This window comes from Microchirus variegatus (genome assembly GCF_963457635.1).
Source record: "Microchirus variegatus genome assembly, chromosome: 8".
NCBI lineage: Eukaryota > Metazoa > Chordata > Actinopteri > Pleuronectiformes > Soleidae > Microchirus > Microchirus variegatus.
This window is the reverse complement of record NC_139809.1, coordinates 11,488,822-11,510,429: the sequence shown is the minus strand read 5'-3', so window position 1 is coordinate 11,510,429 and position 21,608 is coordinate 11,488,822. Positions and strand designations below refer to the sequence as shown.

General features: G+C 40.5%; 1 protein-coding gene across 1 annotated transcript in view; it reads right to left on the bottom strand.

Moving 5' to 3' along the window:
• Window positions 1-2,107: 2,107 nt before the first annotated feature.
• Window positions 2,108-21,608, bottom strand: part of agbl1 (AGBL carboxypeptidase 1) — a 33,817-nt gene continuing 14,316 nt past the window's right edge. The window contains exons 11-26 of the mRNA XM_083893999.1: window positions 19,509-19,701; window positions 18,930-19,008; window positions 18,237-18,509; window positions 17,219-17,302; window positions 16,947-17,027; window positions 16,587-16,735; window positions 15,266-15,353; window positions 14,004-14,136; window positions 12,803-12,956; window positions 10,515-10,695; window positions 9,926-10,055; window positions 9,029-9,160; window positions 7,511-7,573; window positions 7,249-7,362; window positions 6,394-6,548; window positions 2,108-3,993 (exon numbers count right to left, since the gene is read on the bottom strand). Coding sequence (XP_083750125.1) covers window positions 3,711-3,993; window positions 6,394-6,548; window positions 7,249-7,362; window positions 7,511-7,573; window positions 9,029-9,160; window positions 9,926-10,055; window positions 10,515-10,695; window positions 12,803-12,956; window positions 14,004-14,136; window positions 15,266-15,353; window positions 16,587-16,735; window positions 16,947-17,027; window positions 17,219-17,302; window positions 18,237-18,509; window positions 18,930-19,008; window positions 19,509-19,701 — 2,292 coding nt within the window. The 3' untranslated portion in view covers window positions 2,108-3,710. The remainder of the gene's footprint in view (window positions 3,994-6,393; window positions 6,549-7,248; window positions 7,363-7,510; window positions 7,574-9,028; window positions 9,161-9,925; window positions 10,056-10,514; window positions 10,696-12,802; window positions 12,957-14,003; window positions 14,137-15,265; window positions 15,354-16,586; window positions 16,736-16,946; window positions 17,028-17,218; window positions 17,303-18,236; window positions 18,510-18,929; window positions 19,009-19,508; window positions 19,702-21,608) is intronic.

Here is a 21,608-nt window from a genome sequence, read left to right as displayed (position 1 = left end):
TGTCAGCTACGTGGTGCAAGATCACCTTGGCGTGTGTCATGTCGAGGTGCTGGCCGTGTTTAAGTAATTACTCCGGTGGGTGACAGAGATTATGCACTGCAGCATGGTTTGAGGAGTCACCTCTGGAGTGGATAGTTGGCAGTTCCCATCCCAGGCTTCATCGGGTACAAGCACCCTACAAGTATGAATACAATGAGTCACTTGCATGCTTTGCAAACCATGATAAACACTGACTGGATGCTGCTTCGTTTAGAGGAGAGTCTCTCTATCATGTTCCTGGGAACCCATGCACTGTCCTGCAGGTTTAAAAAAAAAATGTCCCTGTGCTCCGACACACCTGATTCAAATAAAGGAGTCATTATCAGTACATGCTAATGAGGTAATCATTTGACTCTGGTGTGTTGGAGGAGGAAAACTCATTCCCATGACCTTCTCACGGTCAATTTAGAGTGTCCAATTTGCCTAATTCCCAAATCTGCATGTCTTTGGACCATGGGATGAAACTGGAGAACCCGAAATAAACCCACGCACACAGGGAGAACGTGCAAACTCCATCGCAAACTCTTCTTACTGCAAAGGCAACAGTGCTAACCACTCAGTGCTGACTCTGTATTCCTTTAACAATAAAGCAGCATTTTCCACCACTTTTTTTCCCCCACAAGAGGGTTCTCGGGTGTCAGATGGAGCTAATCCCAGCTGACACTTAGGGCACAGCCAACATACGGAAATGAATTACACTTCAAAATGATAGCCACCGCACCACTGTGTGACCCTCACGTCAAAGTTAAAAGGCAGTTTTAATTAAATGAAATTGGGGAACCATGACATAGTCCTCTTCTCTTTTTGTGTTGTTGAAAGTTTTACTGTTACATATGCCACTTCAATTTAGAGGTAAGCTATCTGTAAAATCAACAATATAACATGCAGTACACTCCACACTGTGTGTATTTCGTGCAGTAGAAGAGTTTACTTGTAGAGCAGCAGTATCTAGCAGAAGGATAAAGTTGGGCATTTCTCGGTGCTTCTGCCTCTCTCTCACTCTCACAAATATATACATTTATGTTTAAAGGCGCCATATGTAAGAATGTGGCCAAAAACGGTTACTACACTCAAATTCAAAATATCAAGGTCTTTTAGGTTTTGTTTTCTCTGTCATTGTTGCTCAGACGTAACTGGCAACCCGTGGTTGCTCGGCAGCTGAGAATCTATTGACTGTGATGATTGTTGGACGGCGGTAGGTGGCGCCACATGCCAAAACATGATTTCAAAACATAAAAATTAATTGCAGTCTGCAAAAGATTTTTTTTAATGCAAATATTTTGTCTGTACTGTTGTTGTTGGTGAGTTCAGTTTGTTATATGAACATTATTCCTGAGTCTCTGTGACATATTAGGAGGATTTTATGGCCAGATGCTTTAGATTTATTACATAATGCACCTTTAACAGTCCTGGTCTGAACCATTTTTCAATGTTCAGGCATACTTATAGCGCCACCTACTGGCAGCACGAAATGAAATGTAATATGTTTTATCCGAATGGACTATTCATACATTTAGTCAGATCTGCCTCAAATGTTTTGAAATGAAAAAAAGGAAAAAGTATAAACGGTGTATTACCAATTGCATTATCCTAGGAGCTAGCACCAGTGGGAGACAATATGATCCAGTTCATCTTTGGGTGTATGTGGTTACAAAAACAAAAGAGACCAGCTCTGCACTGAAACGAGACGCCTAATACATTTTTAATTTCTTTGTTGAATTGAGAGCCTTGTATGGATCCCTGCTGTGCTGGAACATTACAGTTACTTAAACGGATGAATTGAGCTTCTGTGTGCAAACTCACAAATGAGCATTTAATTATGAGGAGAATATGAATGTGCGCGTGAAAGATGCGACACCCTCAGCCATGTGGTTGTCTGTTGTGGAGACCACTTTACTGAAGGCTGTTTGGTAAATAGAGTTGATAAAAAATAGTTCCGGTCCCCTCTGAAACTGCAGTGGGTTTCCGTCAGGCTGCTTCAAGGCACATTTTCAATCGTCATATAAAAGCATATGAATGGAAGCACAGGAGAAAAAAAAGTCTTAAAATATTTTATTAAAGTGGAAGGAGGTGGAAAAGTTGGCATATCTATTTTAAATAGAGGCAAATGAATAGTTTCAATGACTAAAAGGGGACATTTAAGAATCAATGGGACTGATGGAAAACATACTTAAAACCATCTCAACAGCTACTGGTGCTCTTCTCTTGCATCAAGTCGTGCCTTCAAGCAAAATAATGTGGTTTTCGATGAAGCAAAAGTTACGCAACTAAAGTTAAGAAAGGTCAAGGATGCAGATCGTTAGCACAACTGTGTGCTTCATATTGACGTGGACAACCTCACTTTTTGTTTGCTGCCTTCAAGGGACGCCATGCTTTGGCACTGAGTGTAAACATAGTGGAGATCGTTTTAAACCCGGTGTGTGGGATCTAGGGAGAACAATTGAATGACGGAAATTGAATGCAATATTTAAAATTGGTTTCATGAATTTGTGTTTTCCTTTATGTCACACATACACAGGTTTCTTCAAACAACAACTAATGCTGATGTGTTCGAGGTTTACAAAACTCTAAATCCCCACAGGCAAATGGACACAACAATCAACAACAATCAACGCAGTTTGATATGCTAAATACAAACCGACTATCCAAAGTACCTAAATGAGCCATTTTCTTTAAATACAAACACAAATAAAACACAGTCATTCAAAAAAACAAAAAAACACACTGTGTGTATATATATATACACATACTGCATTTATTCACTCAGTTTGACATTACTTTTGAAAGATCAGGAAAGATTGATCTTCAAAAATAAATTAATCTGATTGATCGTTCTCACTGGATTGAAAGAAGATAACATAATGTAGTAAAGTTGTTTTTAGGTTATGTGGTTGTAATTCACACGTTAAGACTATTCAGTCCTGTGTTGCTCTATAGTGTGTTTGTGTGCTTTGTGAAGGTGAAACACTAACTAACTAACTAACTAACTACGTGTCATTCTGTAATGATGCCCTTTCACGGTGACACCGTTTAGACACATGAATGGTAAATAATAAGCAGCACATCAGCTGTCTGCAAAGGTTAATGCATTATTACGTCACCACTCACTATCTACAGAGGCATACACACACATATATATATATATTTATACAAAAGTCTTCATGACGAGACCAATCAAAGTTTTAAAATAAAAATGCGTTTTTGAAATAGGTATGGAACCATTTTCCTATTTAACTTATTCATGAAATAACTCATGGGGAATTACTTTCTGATCAATGTAAGGTTTGGACTGTGTCTCGAGGCCACAGTATTTGTGAAGATAATGTTTGAAGAAGCGCGGTTGGTGCAGTGGTTAGCACTCTTGCCTTTGCAGCAACAAAACCCGGGTTTAAGCCCCGGTTGGAACCTTGGCCTTTCTGCGTGTGTGCGTGGGTTTTCTCCAGCTTCCTCCCACAGTGCAATAATATGGGCATTAGGTAAATTGGTCACTCTAAATTGACCATAGGTGTGAATGTGTGAGTGAATGGTTGTTTTTTTTACCTTTGACCAGTCAGATATATGTTAAATCATCTGAACACACACACACACACACACACACAGATAGATGAAAACAATGCCCAGCCTCTGACTACACTTGCACCTCAGGTAAAAAAAAATTAAGACATATCCCTTTAGCTTGCGGTTTGTCCATTGATGATGCTCACACCCTGACACGGGTTCCTCTTCTCGACTGACTCCGGTCTGACTGAGTGAGGGAATATGCGGCCACAGCTGATTGACAGCAGCTGCTTTGCTCCACCGTGACCCCCGTCGTCCCCGTCGCCATCTTCCTTTTCGTCGGCGCGGGCCATGTTGCTGTTGACGTCCGAATCCAGATCTGCGCCTTTCAGTTTGGGACAGTCCGTTGAGTACTCGATCTCCTCGACACACGGAGGCTCGTCATCTTCGAAACAGCTGTTTGAGGGAAAAGAGGGAGGAGAGTTAACGTTAGTTTTCGTTCCATTCCGTCATTTTTGCAGCCGTCATAATAACGGCAAAGGCATTTTGTGCTCTTGCTACAAAACTGCTGTTTACAAACCAATCGCTAGGATCACATGTTGCCGCTGTATATTAATGCAAACCACAGACAACTATTGGCCCTTTTCCACTATGGTCCCAGATCACCTTGACTTGCCTCGCCCACGGCATGGTTTAGGTTGGTTTTACTAGTCAGTGGGTGGAATCATCACTGCACGGCTCCATGAAACATTTGTTTTACACGCGACACACAGACAAATGAGTGATGTTTGTGATGCCGCTCGCACACCAGTAAATATTGAGATTTCCCTGTTGGCAATTAACCCACGTTTTTAGGGATTGTTAAGTTGTTTTAACTGATCTGCAGTTCGGCTTGATTCTTGTGTGGGATGTCTCTTCCTGTGTCGGTACTCTGACCAATCAGTGGCCGGCAGTCTGGCGACATCACGCATGGTATCGCCTCAGCTCGCTTGGAACCTCCCCAGAGCAGGTACTAAAAAAAAACGCTCGTGGAAACGCAACTTAACCGCGCTGAGGCGAGTCGAGCCGGGGGAAGCACGCCAAAAAGCACGTGGTTAGGGCTAGAGAGACAGATTGTTTTCTTGTAGCATCCTTCCCAAAAAATTTAAAATCTCTGGCGCTAGCCGGACATCTGGCTCTCACTTCCAGCTTGGCAAAGGTACTTGGGAAGAATGTCAATTTAAAAATGTTAATCGGGGAAAATTCAATTTTCTGTACAGAAATTTCCCATGGTTTTGCGGGAAACTAAAATGAAAATGTTTTTTTTAGGAAGGCTTTGTTGGACATTCTTTGGGCCCCCCTCTGTAGGTTTGAATTGGATTAACAGCGTTGTCCTTCCTAACACCCCCATGACCTTGAGCTCATCGACACTCGCCGTGATTGACAGCCGACAGCGAGACCCGGTAACTGCTGATCTGATTGAACACATATGCCACGCGATGCTGGCTGCTGTGTGAGTGGAGTGTGTGGGAGAGCAGGGAGAGACACATTAGCACTCCAGTGGGACAGAGAGGATGTGACAGGCACACTGATCTTCATGTTACGGGTTTGCAGCAAGATCCAGAAGCGCAGAGAGGGGAGAAACAGAGAACCGGAGGAGAAGGGGATGACGAGGAAAAAGCAGAGAGAGAGAGAGAATATGTGCTCAACTGAGAGAGACATAAAGGGAAAAAAGAGTGTATGTCTGGAATGCTGATGACAGCAGCACGCATGGCAATGAATAAAGACCGCTTGTCTGCGGTGTGCTGTCACTACACTGCCAATGCTAATGCCCGGGGAGGGGGGGGGGGGGGGTGGAGGGGGGGGATTGCTGTTCAGCAGCTGCATCTGAAACACCAGCAAGTTTGTCTACTCATTTTAATTATTACTTCATCTGATTTGTCAGAACTGGGCAATTTTACTGCTTACCAGCACAGTAAACTGTACTGTGTAGCTTTAAAGGTGCATTATGTAATAAATCTAAAGCAACTGGCCATAAAATCCTCCTAATATGTCACAGAGACTCAGGAATAATGTTCATATAACAAACTGAACTCACCAACAACAACAGTACAGACAAAATATTTACATTAAAAACAATATTTTGCAGACTGCAAATCATTATGATGTTTTGAAATCATGTTTTGGCATGTGGCGCCACCTACCGCCGTCTACCAATCATTGCAGTCAGTAGAGTCTCAGCTGCCGAGCAACCACGGGTTGCCAGTTACGTCAGAAAACGAAACCTAAAAGACCTCGGTATTTTGAATTTGAATGTAGTAACCGTTTTTGGCCACATTCTTACATATGGCACCTTTAACAACTGTTCATTGCATTCAAACAATTGTCAAAAGGGGTTCACACAACGCTGGCTAACTCACACTAATCTCTCAGAATCGCTGTGTCGTTGTTGTTTTTATTTCATGTCAATACAGTGAGATGGCTGCAGACACAAGACGTGTGTATTACAAGTCGTAGGAGCAAATGTCAGGTCTGATAGTATTGCTGGACAGAGCCTGTTTTCAAATGAACAACAGAGCACACACATAACTGTGTTTTTCTGCTCACAAAGACCAAACAGAGGCAGAATAATATCATCACCATCAAGAATGAAAATAAAATAGAGCTTTAAAATGATGGTATCATGCTGGACCTGGGAGAGCTGACCCCCGAGAAGATGGACAGGCTGCTCTCTGCCTTTTTAAAGGTCAACATTCCGCTTTAGAAGACGCCAGGAAACCTGTTGGACTCGGTAGTTTCAAAATCACTCTGCGCGTTTTCTTGTGGCAATTTGAGCGGACTGCATTCGTCAGGGGTGTGGTCAAGGCGGAGTCTTACTTGTGAGAGTTATGGTCCATGATTTTGTGACCCAGGTCAAAGTGGTTTGAGGGTGGCTTTATGAAAAGAGCCCTCGTGTCTTTGGTAACAGACAGCAGACTGTGGCAAAAATTCAGTCCAAGCTCCTGCAGCTCCCTGGTTCCTATTTGTAGGCCCTGCATACACACGCACACACACACACACACACACACACACACACACACACACACACACACACACACACACTACACATGAACACACATTTGAACAGATGCGTTAGAATCAGAGCACCAACTCGATTCACTTTGCCTGGTAAGAATGTGGGAATATTGCTGCCTGTATTCCGGTTTCCTCCCACATTCCAAAGACATACAGATTGGATTAGGTTATGTGGAAACTCTGAATTAACTGCAGGTCAGTCACAGTTACAGGCAGTTGTATTCAACCTTTGTGCCGTGCTGTTTCATAACCAGCACCCCGTTTGTTTTGGATACAGAAAAATACAGAAAAAAATCTCTGAATTTCTGAACCTCTTCTTTTAAACTCCTTTAACCCTTTAACACCTAAGCCTCAAAATGTCCCTCTGGACACCAGATTTTGTGTTAAATTTGAAATGTGAACATTATAAAACATATTTAACATTGAGACATTTGACATGTCCAAAAACAGGCCAACAAATGGAAAATGAGGCAACTCTCTCCTCTCTGGTAACAGAGACGCTGGTTCGTCGGCTTCCTGCAACAGCACCAGTGAAATCACCGTAATAACCACATATTGGTTTGGACGTGCGACTTCTCAGCTTTCACAGAAGCTTGCGCAAATGTGTCGTGTTTTAAATGTGTATACACCCCACAATCTCACAACACATGCGCACACCTTGTATATTCCCTGGTCACAACCGTTGTACGTGCTCTCCATGGTGTAACTTCTCAACACACCCATCTCCCTCCACACGACCACCCTGGCTGTGGCAGAGCGAGACTTCTCCACCTGATGGATTCAACACAGATGTGGTTGCATTGTGTTTCACCAATGAAAATGATAAATAACATCAGGAAAACATTAACATCTTGTTATGATGATGGATGATGAAGACAAATAATAATTTAGACGAATGTGTCATCTGTATTGTTATTACCAAATAATTGCAGCTGTTGAACGAAAAGGCTGGTGCAATACGATCCAGTGTCTTTGGAATGGTCTAAAAGGAAAGAAAGAAAGACAATTAATTAATTAAAAAAATATTCTGTCATTTGTCCTGTGATCCTATTTAAACCCCTGTTTAGTTTCCTCTTTGTTTGCCTTTTTTACCACGGTGAATTCACTTCATTTGCTCAAGTTGTTCAGATAAAGTATTGTATTTGTTTAGGACTTTCCTAATGCCAGTTGAACAGAAGTAGATTCACCATTAAAGCATTGGTGTCTTAATCGCAATCAAATAAATGTGTTTCAATCAAAGGCATCATCAGAAATTGGAATCCTTTTAGTCATCTTTGTGCATGCCACATAGAGTCACAGTCAAATGAAATATAGCTTAACTTCAGTCAGGAAACACCATTTACATACTAATTCATTTATATTCCCTCTCTCCCTCTTTCCACTTAATCAGCTAACTGTGGGTTGATTCCAGTAATCCAATCAGATGTCTCTGATACCAATCAGCCAATCATGTCTTTGCTGCAAAGTTATTTTAGTTTTTACACTACTGCGACCCTGCTCCAGTCCCCATAGCCGGTGGGGATTACACCCACCACCCGTGGGAAGACCACACCCCCGAGTCTCTCTTGGGTTTAAGCGTAAAACCTGATTCGTTTATATTTGCACTTCCTCCACTTTTCACGATTAACAGCAAAGCCTGATCAATTGTCGACTGAAGTCTCTCCAGACTGAAAGATGGTAAGACAACGTCAGTCACATTATCAGGCAGATGTGACACTGGCAGGCTCATCTGACTGATACAGATGCAGATAAGGCCCTGAGTGGCTTGGATGTGTGTGTGTGTATGCGTGTGTGTGTGCGTGTGTGTGTGTGTTCTTGTATTCGCGGCATACTGAGGACCAGTGAGGGTTTTTAACCAACAAAGTGAGGTCATTTGTACGGAATGAGGACATTTTGGCCGGTCCTCACTTTGTTTTCATTGAAATCACTTCCTTAGGTTGCTATAACATGCAATACTAAATTTGTCACAAAAAAAAAAATGTAATTTTGGACGACATAGTATAGTATGAAGTTTTTGTCAAATTTTGGATCAAAAATTTTGGGTCAATTTTTTTTTTTAAATTTTGGACGACATAGTATAGTATGACGTTTTTATCAAATTTTGGACCAAAAAAAAATAATTTTTTTTTTAAGTTTTCCAGCCCTTTTTGCTCTGGGGCTCCACCTGCAGACATTTTATGGTACTGCAACCAGTAGTTCTATATAGATGTCATTCATGAAGTAGATATTTGTATTTGTGTTGATTTATAAAGTGGAAATGCTGGTCCTCAGTATGCAGCAAGTACAAGAATGTGTGTGTGTGTGTGTGTGTGTGTGTGTGTGTGTGTGTGTGTGTGTGTGTGTGTGTGTGTGTGTGTGTGTGTGTGTGTGTGTGTGTGTGTGTGTGTGTGTGTGTGTGTGTGTGTGTGTGTGTGTGTGTGTGTGTCTTGTGACTTACTCTGTATCCTGGGTCCTCTTTAAACCTTAACGTGTCAACTGCAGAGACAGACTGCCAGAGAGTCTCCTTCACACTGCAGCCGTACAGAAACATGTTTTTCTTTCTGGAGTGACCGTGGTAGTCGCAGAAAACCTAAAAGAATATATATATATTTTATTTTTAAAAAGGGCAGAGAATGGTTTGCATTAAACATGCCCCAACTGCTACTGCTTTGAGGGTCATGGTGTGGAGCTGCAGCTGAACAATGTATGTTGATTCTGATGTTCAGGTTATAATTGGTTATAACATTTGGTTTGTTGTATGCCATGCTGTACACTTGATGTACAGTAGTAAGCAAAGGATTCAGCTCCTCATGAGATAATAAATTGACCATTTTTTGTATGTTTGTAATAAACGTTTTGCTGGAATAATGTTGTTTGTGTATATTTATATATGCATATTTTGTGCATTATTTTTAGAAAATATTCTGAGTAAATGGCAAAAAGAGATATAAAAAGGATTTCTGATTCAAAAATTTGAAATTTGACTTATCATTTGGCCAGGAAATGAAATTAAAAGACGAAAAGTAAAAGAAGATTGGAAATGGCAGCCATCTTTAAAAAATGGCCGCCATTTTAAAATGTACGTGGTTAATGGGATTTTTTTAGTAAGAGTTTTTTTTTGCTAATCTGCTAAACTTTTTAATTAAGATAATTTGTTAAACTTTTTACAATAACAAATATTCAAAGGAATATTAAGGAATCATTCTCTTGTGACATGAATCTTTGCATACCTATTCAAGTTCAATTGGTAATTATTAAAACATGAACATCTTTCACTTGTACTGAAGTGATATTTAACCTCTGTATACGTCAGCTCAGATAATGGAGTTGTGCACAAAGACTGTGCGTATCTCACCAGTGGAGTCCGCCCCACGCTGCTGAGGTAATACAGGAAGCCTTTGGTGTGGTAGATGGTTGGACTGAGGACAGGGTCCGGTTTACGCCACTGACGATTCAGGTCCTCGCTGTTCAGATCACAGCGATTCCTGTAGAACACACATGGCTCATGTTGTTGTGTTGGAACTGGACTCAATTCCAGCTGAGCATATTATGTGCTTACTCAAATGTACAGTAAGTGCAGATTGATTTGAATACTCTGCTGTTACCATGCAAACATGTCATACGGTTAACCCTAAAAACCAACACCAGTCTGGTTTCCACTCAAATGTTTCGTAATTATGAACCGAATCTCCCAAAATTCAGTGAAAGGCAACATTATTGTACACATTTAATGAAACAGTAAGTAGCACAACATTGGGATCACCACAGAAGAAGAACAAGCAGGCCTGTGCTCGATAATACACGTGAACACCGCCAAGCAAAATCAAAAAGTGTGCGATCACATGCTGTGTTCGGTTCTTGCTTCCCATCTATTAGTGTTGCGATATTTGCTTGTCGCACCAAGTGGAGAAATGTTCCACTCCAGCAGACCACCTGCCACTTACGTGCCGTTGATGACTCCATCTGGGTTGAGCATGGGGATTATCTTGAAGACAAAAGCCTCCCTCAGACTCTGGGCCACCGCATCACCGCTGCACAGAAACTCCAGGGTGCCCTTCATCACCCAGCTGGCGTTGGACTCACCAGGATGGACACGGGCCGTCAGCATGATACAGGGACGGTTACCTGCAGGGAGACACACACGACGATCCCATTTGCCCAACGCGCTATGACATGAGGAGTGTTGTTAGCCATTTTGTGCTCAGTAACATGTTAGTGTTTGCAGAGATTTTGAAGGGAGGATTATGAACTCATCCCCTTGTTGCATGATTGTTTTCCCACTTCCATCTTCCCTGCTGTGTTTGTCTGTCCTCCTTTGGTCCCTGATCCTGTCTGTGTGTGTGTGTGTGTGTGTGTCGCTTGTCTGGATGTGACTTGCAGATTCCTGTGCTCCTGCCAGTACGAGATATTTAACACCAAATCAACGCCTCAACATTGTATCATATTAAAAGTCTGTCAGATCACCGTACGCCCTTTGTGGTAGAAATGCTTCGGGCCGACTACTTGATATGAAGTACTGACATGTCGTCGCGTTTATTGGCTGACGCTCTTTCCATTTTCCAGGTCGCTTTACAGCATAGGTTCGCTGTTGTCGGTATTGGAATAGCAACCTCTCTGCTGTGGGGAAGCGTCAAGTATGTGCAGCTGCTGAGTGGAACAGCCGTCAGAGGCAGCCTCGCTGTCTGAACTGTGTTGTGATTGGTCGGTTGCTCCAGACACAGGCCAGACTTTTCCAACACTATAAACAGAGCCCAGTTTTCTCTCAGATGACTTGATTTACATCAGGTCAGATAAGTGGGAAAGTTCTGTTCACGGCACAGAGGAGGTACGTTATTCTCTTTACTCACTGATTGTCTCGCCACGTGACAAAACATGACAAGTGGAAAAAATAGGCTCAAGACCACCGTCAATCAGCACTCACTATGCTGTCTCTGTATTGTAATCTGGGAGTTGTTTACATTTCCTGTGCTCTCTGAATGTCCATCATCATTCAATTATACTGATCGGGTCTTTCATCGAAAGCTGCCACTGACAGTGTCCTCTAAACCCATCACAGCATCCTATTAGGTCTATCAGCGATGGTTACAGCTGGCTAATTATGTCAGTTACCAGAGGTAATGAGTGATAATTATAATATGATGCAGGGCTCATTTCTAAGTTTCAGTGATTATAGTGCTACACGAGTATGTGAGCACAGAGTGAAGCAGGTACTGCACTGCTAGACTTGTAGATCTATATGCGGTTTCAAAATGGCGGACATGTCAAGTACTTTGTGTGACCTACCCTGACACTTGGCTCTCTTAAAACTGGAGTAGTGGATTAACCCTGGGACTTTTGCAAAGAAAAATCACATTGGTTGACTGAGCAGAATGTGCTGGAGCTATGAATTGAGTTTCACAATAATATTCCTACGAGAACCAATTGCACTGGGTATGCAAAATGTCGCTGATATAACAACAAACGTTTTTGCCAAGGGTAATTTACAATAAAAATGATACACACATTACGATATTTTATGGACGGCGTTTACTTTGTCAGAAGACAGTTTTTATTTCCATTCTTTTAACGAACACACTGTAAATGAGCAAAACTACTTCAATAGGACAATCCATCACACAACTTATACTAATACTAATAATAATATTGCTTTTTTTTGTTGTAGGGTACAATGGTGAGATCAAATGTCATATGGACAATGTCTGATAAATAACAGCAGCTACAGTAGCAAGGAATAGTGTTATTACTGTCATGCTAATGTGGATATGCTTGAGATGGTTGAAAAATGTGATCACACACACACACACACACACGCACACATTTGTATAGCATCATAGTGAGGACATTCATTGAAATAATGCATTCCTGAGCCCCTTATCCTGACCTTAACCAACTAAGTGCCTAACCCTAACCCTAAAACCAGGTCTTAACCCTGAAAAAACATGTTCAGGGTGTCAGAACGTGAGGACCAGCCAAAATGTCCTCACTTTACCAAAATTGTCCTCACTTCCTTGGTATATATACCTTCTTTGGTCCTCACAAAGATACCATATAAGAACATACATAAACACACACACACACACTGCTTTGACTAACCTTAACCGAACCACAATTAAAATCTCATCCCTTAACCTAACCAGTTCCTCAGAAATAAGGTTCTGCCTCATTGGAACCAAGTCTCAGTCTCTACGAGGACAACACACGTGTAGTGACACACACACGGAGCATAACTCACGTAGCTGGTGCATGTCTTTCCAGGCTCTGCTGGCAGGACAGGCAGTGATGGTGACCAGTGGACACGGGTTTCCAGCTAACGTGTTGCAGAGACTCTGCTGCCGGAAGAACACCTTGGAAGGATCCACGGATTTCTGCAGCACCTTCAAATGAGCCTGGTGGGGGGGAAAATAAACTCATATGTATGAGTTATAATATCATGTACCTTACAGTACAAACATAGACAAAGCTTTTCCCTAACTATATAGTTTAAGATAAAGTTGACATAATAAGATGCTGCCGTGCTGCATTTATGTGAATAAATGTCCAATATGGGTTTTATTATGAGGTTTAAGTTTCAAAGCAGAATGTAGTGATGTAAGAATGATAAAAAATCAAATGGGCAAAAAAAAGAACAATGTGTTAAAGATCTTGAAATTATTTTTGATTTGATGTTTGTGCATTTATCTGTATTTTTTTGTCTTGGCAGTTTGAGTGTGGAGCCACTGCTCTACCGCTGCTCTACCATTTCAATGATTCTATTCATCGATCATGCCCATCTGTTTGCAGTTACCAGGCATCATTTGTACCCAAAACTCATTGTTACTCCTCTCCTTTTAGTGAGATGAATTGATGTTTGTAGCTCTTTTTTTATGAATGTACTTGCAATCTACTTCAACTCCAGCAGAGGGCACTACTGGACTGGCCAGTCTGCTGACAACTCTAGGATCTTTCCTCAACACATTTTCAAAACATAAACTGTGCTCCTGTGCAATGTTTTAACTGCTTTATAGACAGACAACTAAGTTGTTTCTAACCTAAAGACTGACTTGCAAAGGGTCACTAGTTAGCCTAATATTTGAAATGCATTCCCATGCTTTAATGTAGGCCTCATGTCGGTATTCTTTAAATTTTAGGCTCTGTAGTTTTATTTATTTTAATTTTATTGATGTTAATTATACATACATACACATATATTATATAAGCAATCCTTTCTGTTCGAGATAAAACTCAAGATAACTGTCTTTTTAACATATTCAATTGTGTAGTATCTTGGAAATCATCTTCATCTTCTATATTCATTGACTTGTTTGATTCTTGCACGAATGAATTGAGACAGTACCTCGTACAACCCTACCTCAAAAAACCTGAAATTTCATTTTGATGCATGAAAAAGACAGAGTGGTGGACAGGGTAGATGCGTAGAAAGATGGGGTCAGTACCTTCAGAGCAGAGTATGTGTAGGGATAATGGTAGGCCAGGTAGCAGACGTCCTCATTGTGTTTGAAGGTCACGGTGAAGGTGAGAGTATAAAAGGTCGCTTTACTTCTGTCCTGAGCGGGACAATAGTGGTTTCTTCAGGAAGGGGAGCATAGAGGAAAGAGGACAACATAATTATGTATAGAAGGTCCATGTCGTCTCCAACTGTGGAGCATTTGGTCTCAGACATCACTTATCACTCAACCCGTGTTGTACCTTCTTCTATGGGTTTCATTTATTTCACTAAGAAGTCACAATTAGACTGAAATCTCTTTTACAAGTGAGACCTTAAGTTCCGTACTGTACATGCAATTGGAACACTTTGTTAACAATAACGACAAATAGCATTAGACAATGATAGGTACAGATACTTAGAGTAGAACTGAAGAACATAGCACAAGGAAGCAAACATTAATTTATCAATTACTAAAGCATCTGCTTTAGGGCCGGTCATACACTGAAACTATTTGTGATAAGTGAAATTCCGGCTCCATTATAAGAGGAGAAACTTCCGCCTTAATTAGGAAAGGAATAAGGAAAGATTATACTGTATGTTGTTACTAAACATTAATGCAAACCACAAATATGCAGAGCTCTTGTGGACAGGTTTCAGTTTCTGGTCTGCACAGACATCTCCCTCTTACACCACGAGCATCTCCTCGTCCATGTGATAACTTGGACGATAACACATGTTTCACATGAGAACTACTGGACTCATATGAAACAATTTGACAAAATGTAAATTTTTCTCTTACCAGTCAATAAGCTTTGTGTGTCAAAAGCAGAGGTGGAAAAAGTACTAAAATGTTGTACTCAGGTAAAAGTACCAATACTTTTATTATTACTCAAGTAGAAGTAAAAGTAGTCATCTGAAAATGTATTCGAGTAGAAGTAAAAAGTAGTTCATTTGAAATGTACTTTACGTTAAAGTTAAAGTAAACAAAGTACAATACTTGTGTCAATACGTACTCAAGTAAAATACAAACTCCTGATTTTAAATTGTACTTAAAAAGTACAAAATACACAAAAAAGTATTCAATACAGTAATTTGAGTAAATGTATTTTGTTACTTTCCACCTCTGGTCATAAGGGATATATTCAAATTTATTTGGGATATCATGTTGTTGTGATATTATGTACTGTATCTGAGCAAAGTCTCTCTCAAACAACTGTATAAAGTATTTTATTTTTTTTTTAGAATCCACTTGTGCATTTTTATTCATACCTGTAATAACACATTTCAGTTCCAGTCCTCACCCAGTGTGGGTTACCTTCCAGAGCTTCTCTTACTGAGTACAGCACCGGCTGCATTCCTGCAGTACACACACAAACACACACACACACACGCGCGCACACACACACACACATGCACAGATTAACAGTCAGCCACAGGAACAAACATGTTGTCAAGTCAGTTGTTGATGTGTTCTCAGAGTGTGTTCACCTCGGCCTATGCTGGTCTGCTCATTTTGCGATATGTGTGTTTTCACACTGACCGTAACCTGACACACACACACACACACACACACACACACACACACAGTCCGAGGAGATCGTACACATTTACATTTATTTACTCTTTTCTATGAATAGTACTGTGCATGATACTGCACTGCTGATCTGACACTGGTCAAAAAACAGCCTTAAAGTTGATGACTTATAATTAGTCAGTGTTGTGTTATCTTGTTAAAAAGCTCCCAAAGGCAGAGGCAGGTAAGGGGCTGTTCTCATGCAGCGTCTTATGCGTGCACAAGTTCATTATTTTGTATGGAGCCATGCGGTGGAGGCACGCGCAACTGAGAGCAAAATGAGATCTCAGCTTTTTGCAGCAAGCACTTTCACTGTGTCTGTTGGACCTCGGGCAAAAGAAATACGTCAAACTGGTCTTTGGCTTTGTTTTTCAATGATAGAGTGTCATTAATATAGTCAGACTGGTCACCTCTGGTTTATTCTCCATGTTTATCAAACATTTTTTTCATGTGGTCTTTTTAGACACTGCATGTGAACAACCCAACTGCTAGGTACTACTAAAAAGCTTTAACTTCACTTAAAAGTGCCATATGTAAGAATGTGGCCAAAAACGGTTACTACATTCAAATTTAAGATACCAAGGTCTTTTAGGTTTCGTTTTCTGACGTAACTGGCAACCCGTGGTTACTCTGCAGTTTTTTATGCAAATATTTTGTCTGTACTGTTGTTGTTGGTGAGTTCAGTTTGTTATATGAACATTATTCCTGAGTCTCTGTGACATATTAGGAGGATTTTATGGTCAATTGCTTTAGATTTATTACATAATGCACCTTTAAAGTAAAGTCTAAAGTCAGCAATGTCATCTCTTTTCTAAGTTTGTTCAAATAAAACATAATGGGAGGCAGTTGTGGAAGAACAATACCTTGATTCGGTACTGAGTCATTTATAATACATGTGTGAATTCAATTAAAATTAAATAAAAAAATGTAAACATAAAATTGCAAATGCCATTAAATGCACACACGCACTCAAACATACGCACATACACACACACACACACACACACACACACTCACCATAGTTGAACTGACTGTTACATTTCTCACAGTTGATGACATTAAAACGGTAGGGGACGTCAGCTTCCATATTACTGACTTCAAAGTAGAACCACTGGCTGTGCTGGGAACAGTTGGCATCGGCGTTCAATATGAGGTCATATTCGTATCTACAGAAGAGAAGAGCAGTTGATCGAAGAGTGTTGTTACTGACCATGTGTTTTTCTAGAACATTATTTCCCCAACAACATTGGCAAACACTGTTTATAAAGTTCATTTGTTGACCAACGCTGGCCTTTGTAGCCCAACGATGACATGTTAATGACAAAGTTAATTTGTTGCCTCTCGCTGACTTTGCCGTGTGTATTTGTGTATCCGTACCTGCGGATTTGAACTGCCTTCCTCAAGTTCCCACACTCAAACTTTGAGAAAAACCTCAAAGAATCTGGCGGACACTGAAGACTGACAAGGAAACAGAGACATGTCACACACATTTCAGGATACAACATTTAATTTAATTTCAATTAAACATTGATAATAAATGTACCCTCCACATGAATGCTCATTATTACACAATTTCCACTTGAATCTCATCTTGATAATTCACTAACCACCAGTGTTGTGTTTTTTATATGAACGCGCTCTTTACCTACCTGCTGTCCTCTAAGTCGTAGACGACCTGATTAATGATGTCAGCGGCATTCAAGAAACGCTGGATATCGTTGAACACTTTCTGTCTGAGAGAAATGTTAAGAAAGAGGATTACAGCCCTTTGAATAACTGAAACTGTTATTATATTATATAAATGCAGATAAAAACGTGCACTTGCAAGTTTTTCTCTGTTTTTGATATGCAGTCTATTTACTGTCAGCGCTCCACAGTGATTTGGTAATGTGACAAAAGCTTTATGATTTCTCATCACTGTTGTATCAGACCGGTACCAGTCGGTCTGTGGGTCATTTGTTACCGGGCCCACATAAATATTATATTATAATTTTTTATTGACCATCGTGATCATGATGGTAAATTTCAAGTCATTCCGAGATACTTTTTGTTTTTTTGAAGAAAGTCAGTTCACTGTCAAAGTGCATCAGGGCAAATGGATCATTTCCTGATTTTCAAAAATTCATAGAAATTATTCCTTAAGAGGTTTGCAAATATTTTCAACGCATCATTGTTCAGGGCGATGCCATTATGATGGTAAATTTCAAGTCATTCCGAGATACTTTTTGTTTTTGAGAAGAAAGTCAGCTCACTGTCAAAGTGCACCATGGTAAATGGATCATTTCCTGAATTTTAAAAATTCATAGAAATTTTTACATCAGATTTTTTCAAATATTTTCAACGGATCATTGTTCAGGACGATGCCGACTATTATGATGGTAAATTTCAAGTCCTTCCGATATACTTTTTGTTTGTTTGAAGAAAGTCAGCTCACTGTCAAAGTGCATCAGGCCAAATGGATCATTTCTTGAATTTAAAAAATTCATAGAAATTTTTACATCAGATTTTTTCAAATATTTTTAACGGATCCTTGTTCAGGACGATGCCGACTATTATGATGGTAAATTTCAAGTCATTCCGAGATACTTTTTGTTTTTGAGACTAAAGTCAGCTCACTGTCAAAGATGCATCATGGTCCTTTAAAAGTGTGGAATGAGCATGGCTTACCTTTGTATGTTAGGGTTGCGAGGGGCCATGCGTTCATTTCCTGGCGGAGGGAGGTGGCCCCAGAAATCGGGGAAAGCCAGGATGCTGAACTCTGGAATCGACTTGGTTTTGGCAGCTGCAGCTCGGTACAGCTTGGGGTCGTGGTGCGAAATACAGGCTCCGTGTCTCTTCAGTAACCTGTCTATTATGGGACAATGGCGGAATTCTTCGTCTTCTTCCTCCTCCTCCTCATCAACCTGCTCTTTCCCTCTCAGACCCAGAGGGGTGTCTCCCCTGTGAGAAAACAAGAAAACACAACAGTCATTGAATCAGGAAACATTAGAAAAGCTCAGAGCGATGAGATGGGTGTGATACAACTGCTAAAGCACGGAGCTTGGAGCAGTGTGACATAAACACTGAGGCTGGATGAGTCTTCAATGCTTTGTGATTGATCTCTTGGATGATAATGAAACTATGCTGAAGAATTAATGACATGAAAACAAAACCTTAGGTTGTATTTATTGTGATCTGTGTTTAGTTAGTTATTCGTTGTCTAGACAGGACAGGCTAGTTTGGTTTCCTGTAACCTTTTATTTTGAAAAGTATCCTCCTATCCTTATTTCCTGTTCCTGTTCAGATTTACACCTTCGTTAAAAATGATTACATTTTTTGTACGACCCCTCCCACAGTGTTCACCGATAACCACTTACATACCTAACATCTGGAACCACGGTCCTGCAGGCTAAGATGCTGCTGTGACTGTGGAAATCACAGGCTTCTAACTGGGCAGCGGCTGGAGAGAAAGGAAAAGAATGGGATGTTTTTGGAATTTTTCCATGTGCCAAATGCCAGAGTTAGAGAAAACTGGACAAGTAATAATACATTTCATGATTTCAAAATCTGATCAAAGACGATTATGATACATTCTTCCTTATATCAGACATTCATCTTGTGGCTGGTGACTCATAAATCAGCTGTATTTGAAGTGCCCTATCTTTTCCAACTTCCAATGACTGAATGAATGAATGATAGGCTAGAAATGTCCAAGGTTGTAAACACAGCCCACGGGAAGAGCATAGGTCTAATTCTCACTAAGATCACTTTATTTAATTCATCAAAAGTTAGTATGCCGACTCTAGCTAGAAACAGCTCAGTGATGCCTTTGCTGCTTTGAATCCAGAAAGGAAAGAACTGTTGAAAAGATGAAGTTTAACACTCCAAACATTATGTTTACATCCTATTTGTGTCTCAGTGTTAGCATGGATATTGGGTTTTATATGCCCTATTTTTGACCTGGTGTTTTTCCCTCTGTGGAGGTTTCTGTCTCCGAGTGTGACGAAGAAGAATCACTGTTAAAGTCACTCTTCTTCCTGTCCTTCCTGGACAATTTAGCAGAAAAAGTTTCCTCATCTGATGACGATGACGACGATGGTGATGGTGATGGTGATGGTGAGCTCTTCTCTGGCTCTGAGCTCAGAACCAATTCCTGGGAGACACACAACACAAGTTGCTCATGTGATTAGCTCAAATACATGTTATGCTTCACAATTCAAGTTTTCATTGGGGTTTAACATCTGAAAGGGAAGTACATATCCAATCCAATCTTATTTAATCCAATCAAACTGTATTCTCAAAGCACTTTCAAAAACAACTCACTGAGCCAACGTGCTGGACAGTCACAATAAAATATATAAAACACCTTTTACACCTTTATTTTAAACTTGATTTAACCAGGTAGGTTCAGATTTACAATGACGACCTGGCCCAGAGGCAGCAAAAATAACATAAAAAACGTTTGTTTTGTCATCTTTTTCCCGCAGTGTTGTAACTATGTGGTTACCGTGTGGGAATGGCAACCACTGGTTCTATGATAAGAGGTCATTTTCAGCGACAATGGACTTCCATTGAGCCACTTACTAACCAGCAGATACCATCCCTGTTTTTAAATAAATATTTAAAGTGCTTTGTTTTGTAAGTTGCTGGTGGTTTATTGGATGTTGGGGAAAGGACAGTCATGTTGGTCCCAGGTTATCCTATAATAAATGACTCACTTCATGATTATTTGGTGTGTTTCACTTCTGTTTCCTGTGTTTTCTGCTATTTTTTTCCATTCGCGGTTGTTTTTTTGCGGAGCTTTTGCGACCCAGGAGCTTGTGGCTAAACAATTTCACAGTGGGAACAACCATCTTCAGTTTAGTGCAGAATGGAGGAATGAGCTGAAGAACATTGCGGTTGGCTCAGAGGTGGTGTTTTTACATGCCTTGTACGCACTCTTTAAATAGCCATAGCAAAGGTCGACTGTTTTGTGTCCCTTGGTGGTGCATGTGACATGTTGCTGAGAAACTGGGAGTGTTTTATTTAGCCCCACAACAAATAAAACCCCCTAGGATAAGAACAGGTGTGCATTCAATCCAGTGAGCATACACATTGAAACATAAATACATACATACAACACCCATCCCATGTGTTTTCTGACAGCTCACATCCATCCAGAGAGAGAGCTCTCTGTTCATGTCCTTTAGTGTGTGATGTGTTTCGCAATTTGTATGTAATTCATCCAAATGATTGTGCAGGGAGTGGGAATTAGTAAGTGTAATAAAGAGAAGGGGTGGGCTCTCCCATGTGCCAGTGAACCTCTTCAGCTTCTGCTTTTCTGCACTTGTCCAGGTTTGATGTTAGGAAATTTAAGCTGTAGATTTTCTTGTTTAGTGTGCACTGTAGTATTACACCTACATGACCCAGAGGTAATGATTCATTTCTCCAGAATATCAGCAACAGGCAGGCTTATTGCCCCCAGATAAAAGAAGAGAAAAAGAAGTAATGTAATTTGTGGTTCCCCTCAGGTCCTTACAATCAAGAAAAAATAAAGATTCTCTACTACATGTTTAAATGATCTACCACTCCTCATAACTGATAAAAAATAGCGTTCAGGTCGAACAACTCTTAACATACACACTAGATATGAGAAAGTAATGATGATGTGGGCAGTGTGGCTGCTCTAATCTAAGCAGCCAACCATGGGTACCAAAATGTAAAGCAATACATTCTGTGACACAAACAAGCAGCTCTGATACGCAGTGTGGCCAAGGCCTTAAAGGTGCCATATGTAAGAATGTGGCCAAAAACGGTTACTACATTCAAATTCAAAATGCCGAGGTCTTTTAGGTTTCGTTTTCTGACGTAACTGGCAACCCGTGGTTGCTCGGCAGCTGAGACTCTACTGACTGCAATGATTGGTAGGCGGCGGTAGGTGGCGCCACATGCCAAAACACGATTTCAAAACATAAACATGATTTGCAGTCTGCAAAAGATTTTTTTTTAATGCAAATATATTAATATTATGTACTGTTGTTGTTGGTGAGTTCAGTTTGTTATATGAACATTATTCCTGAG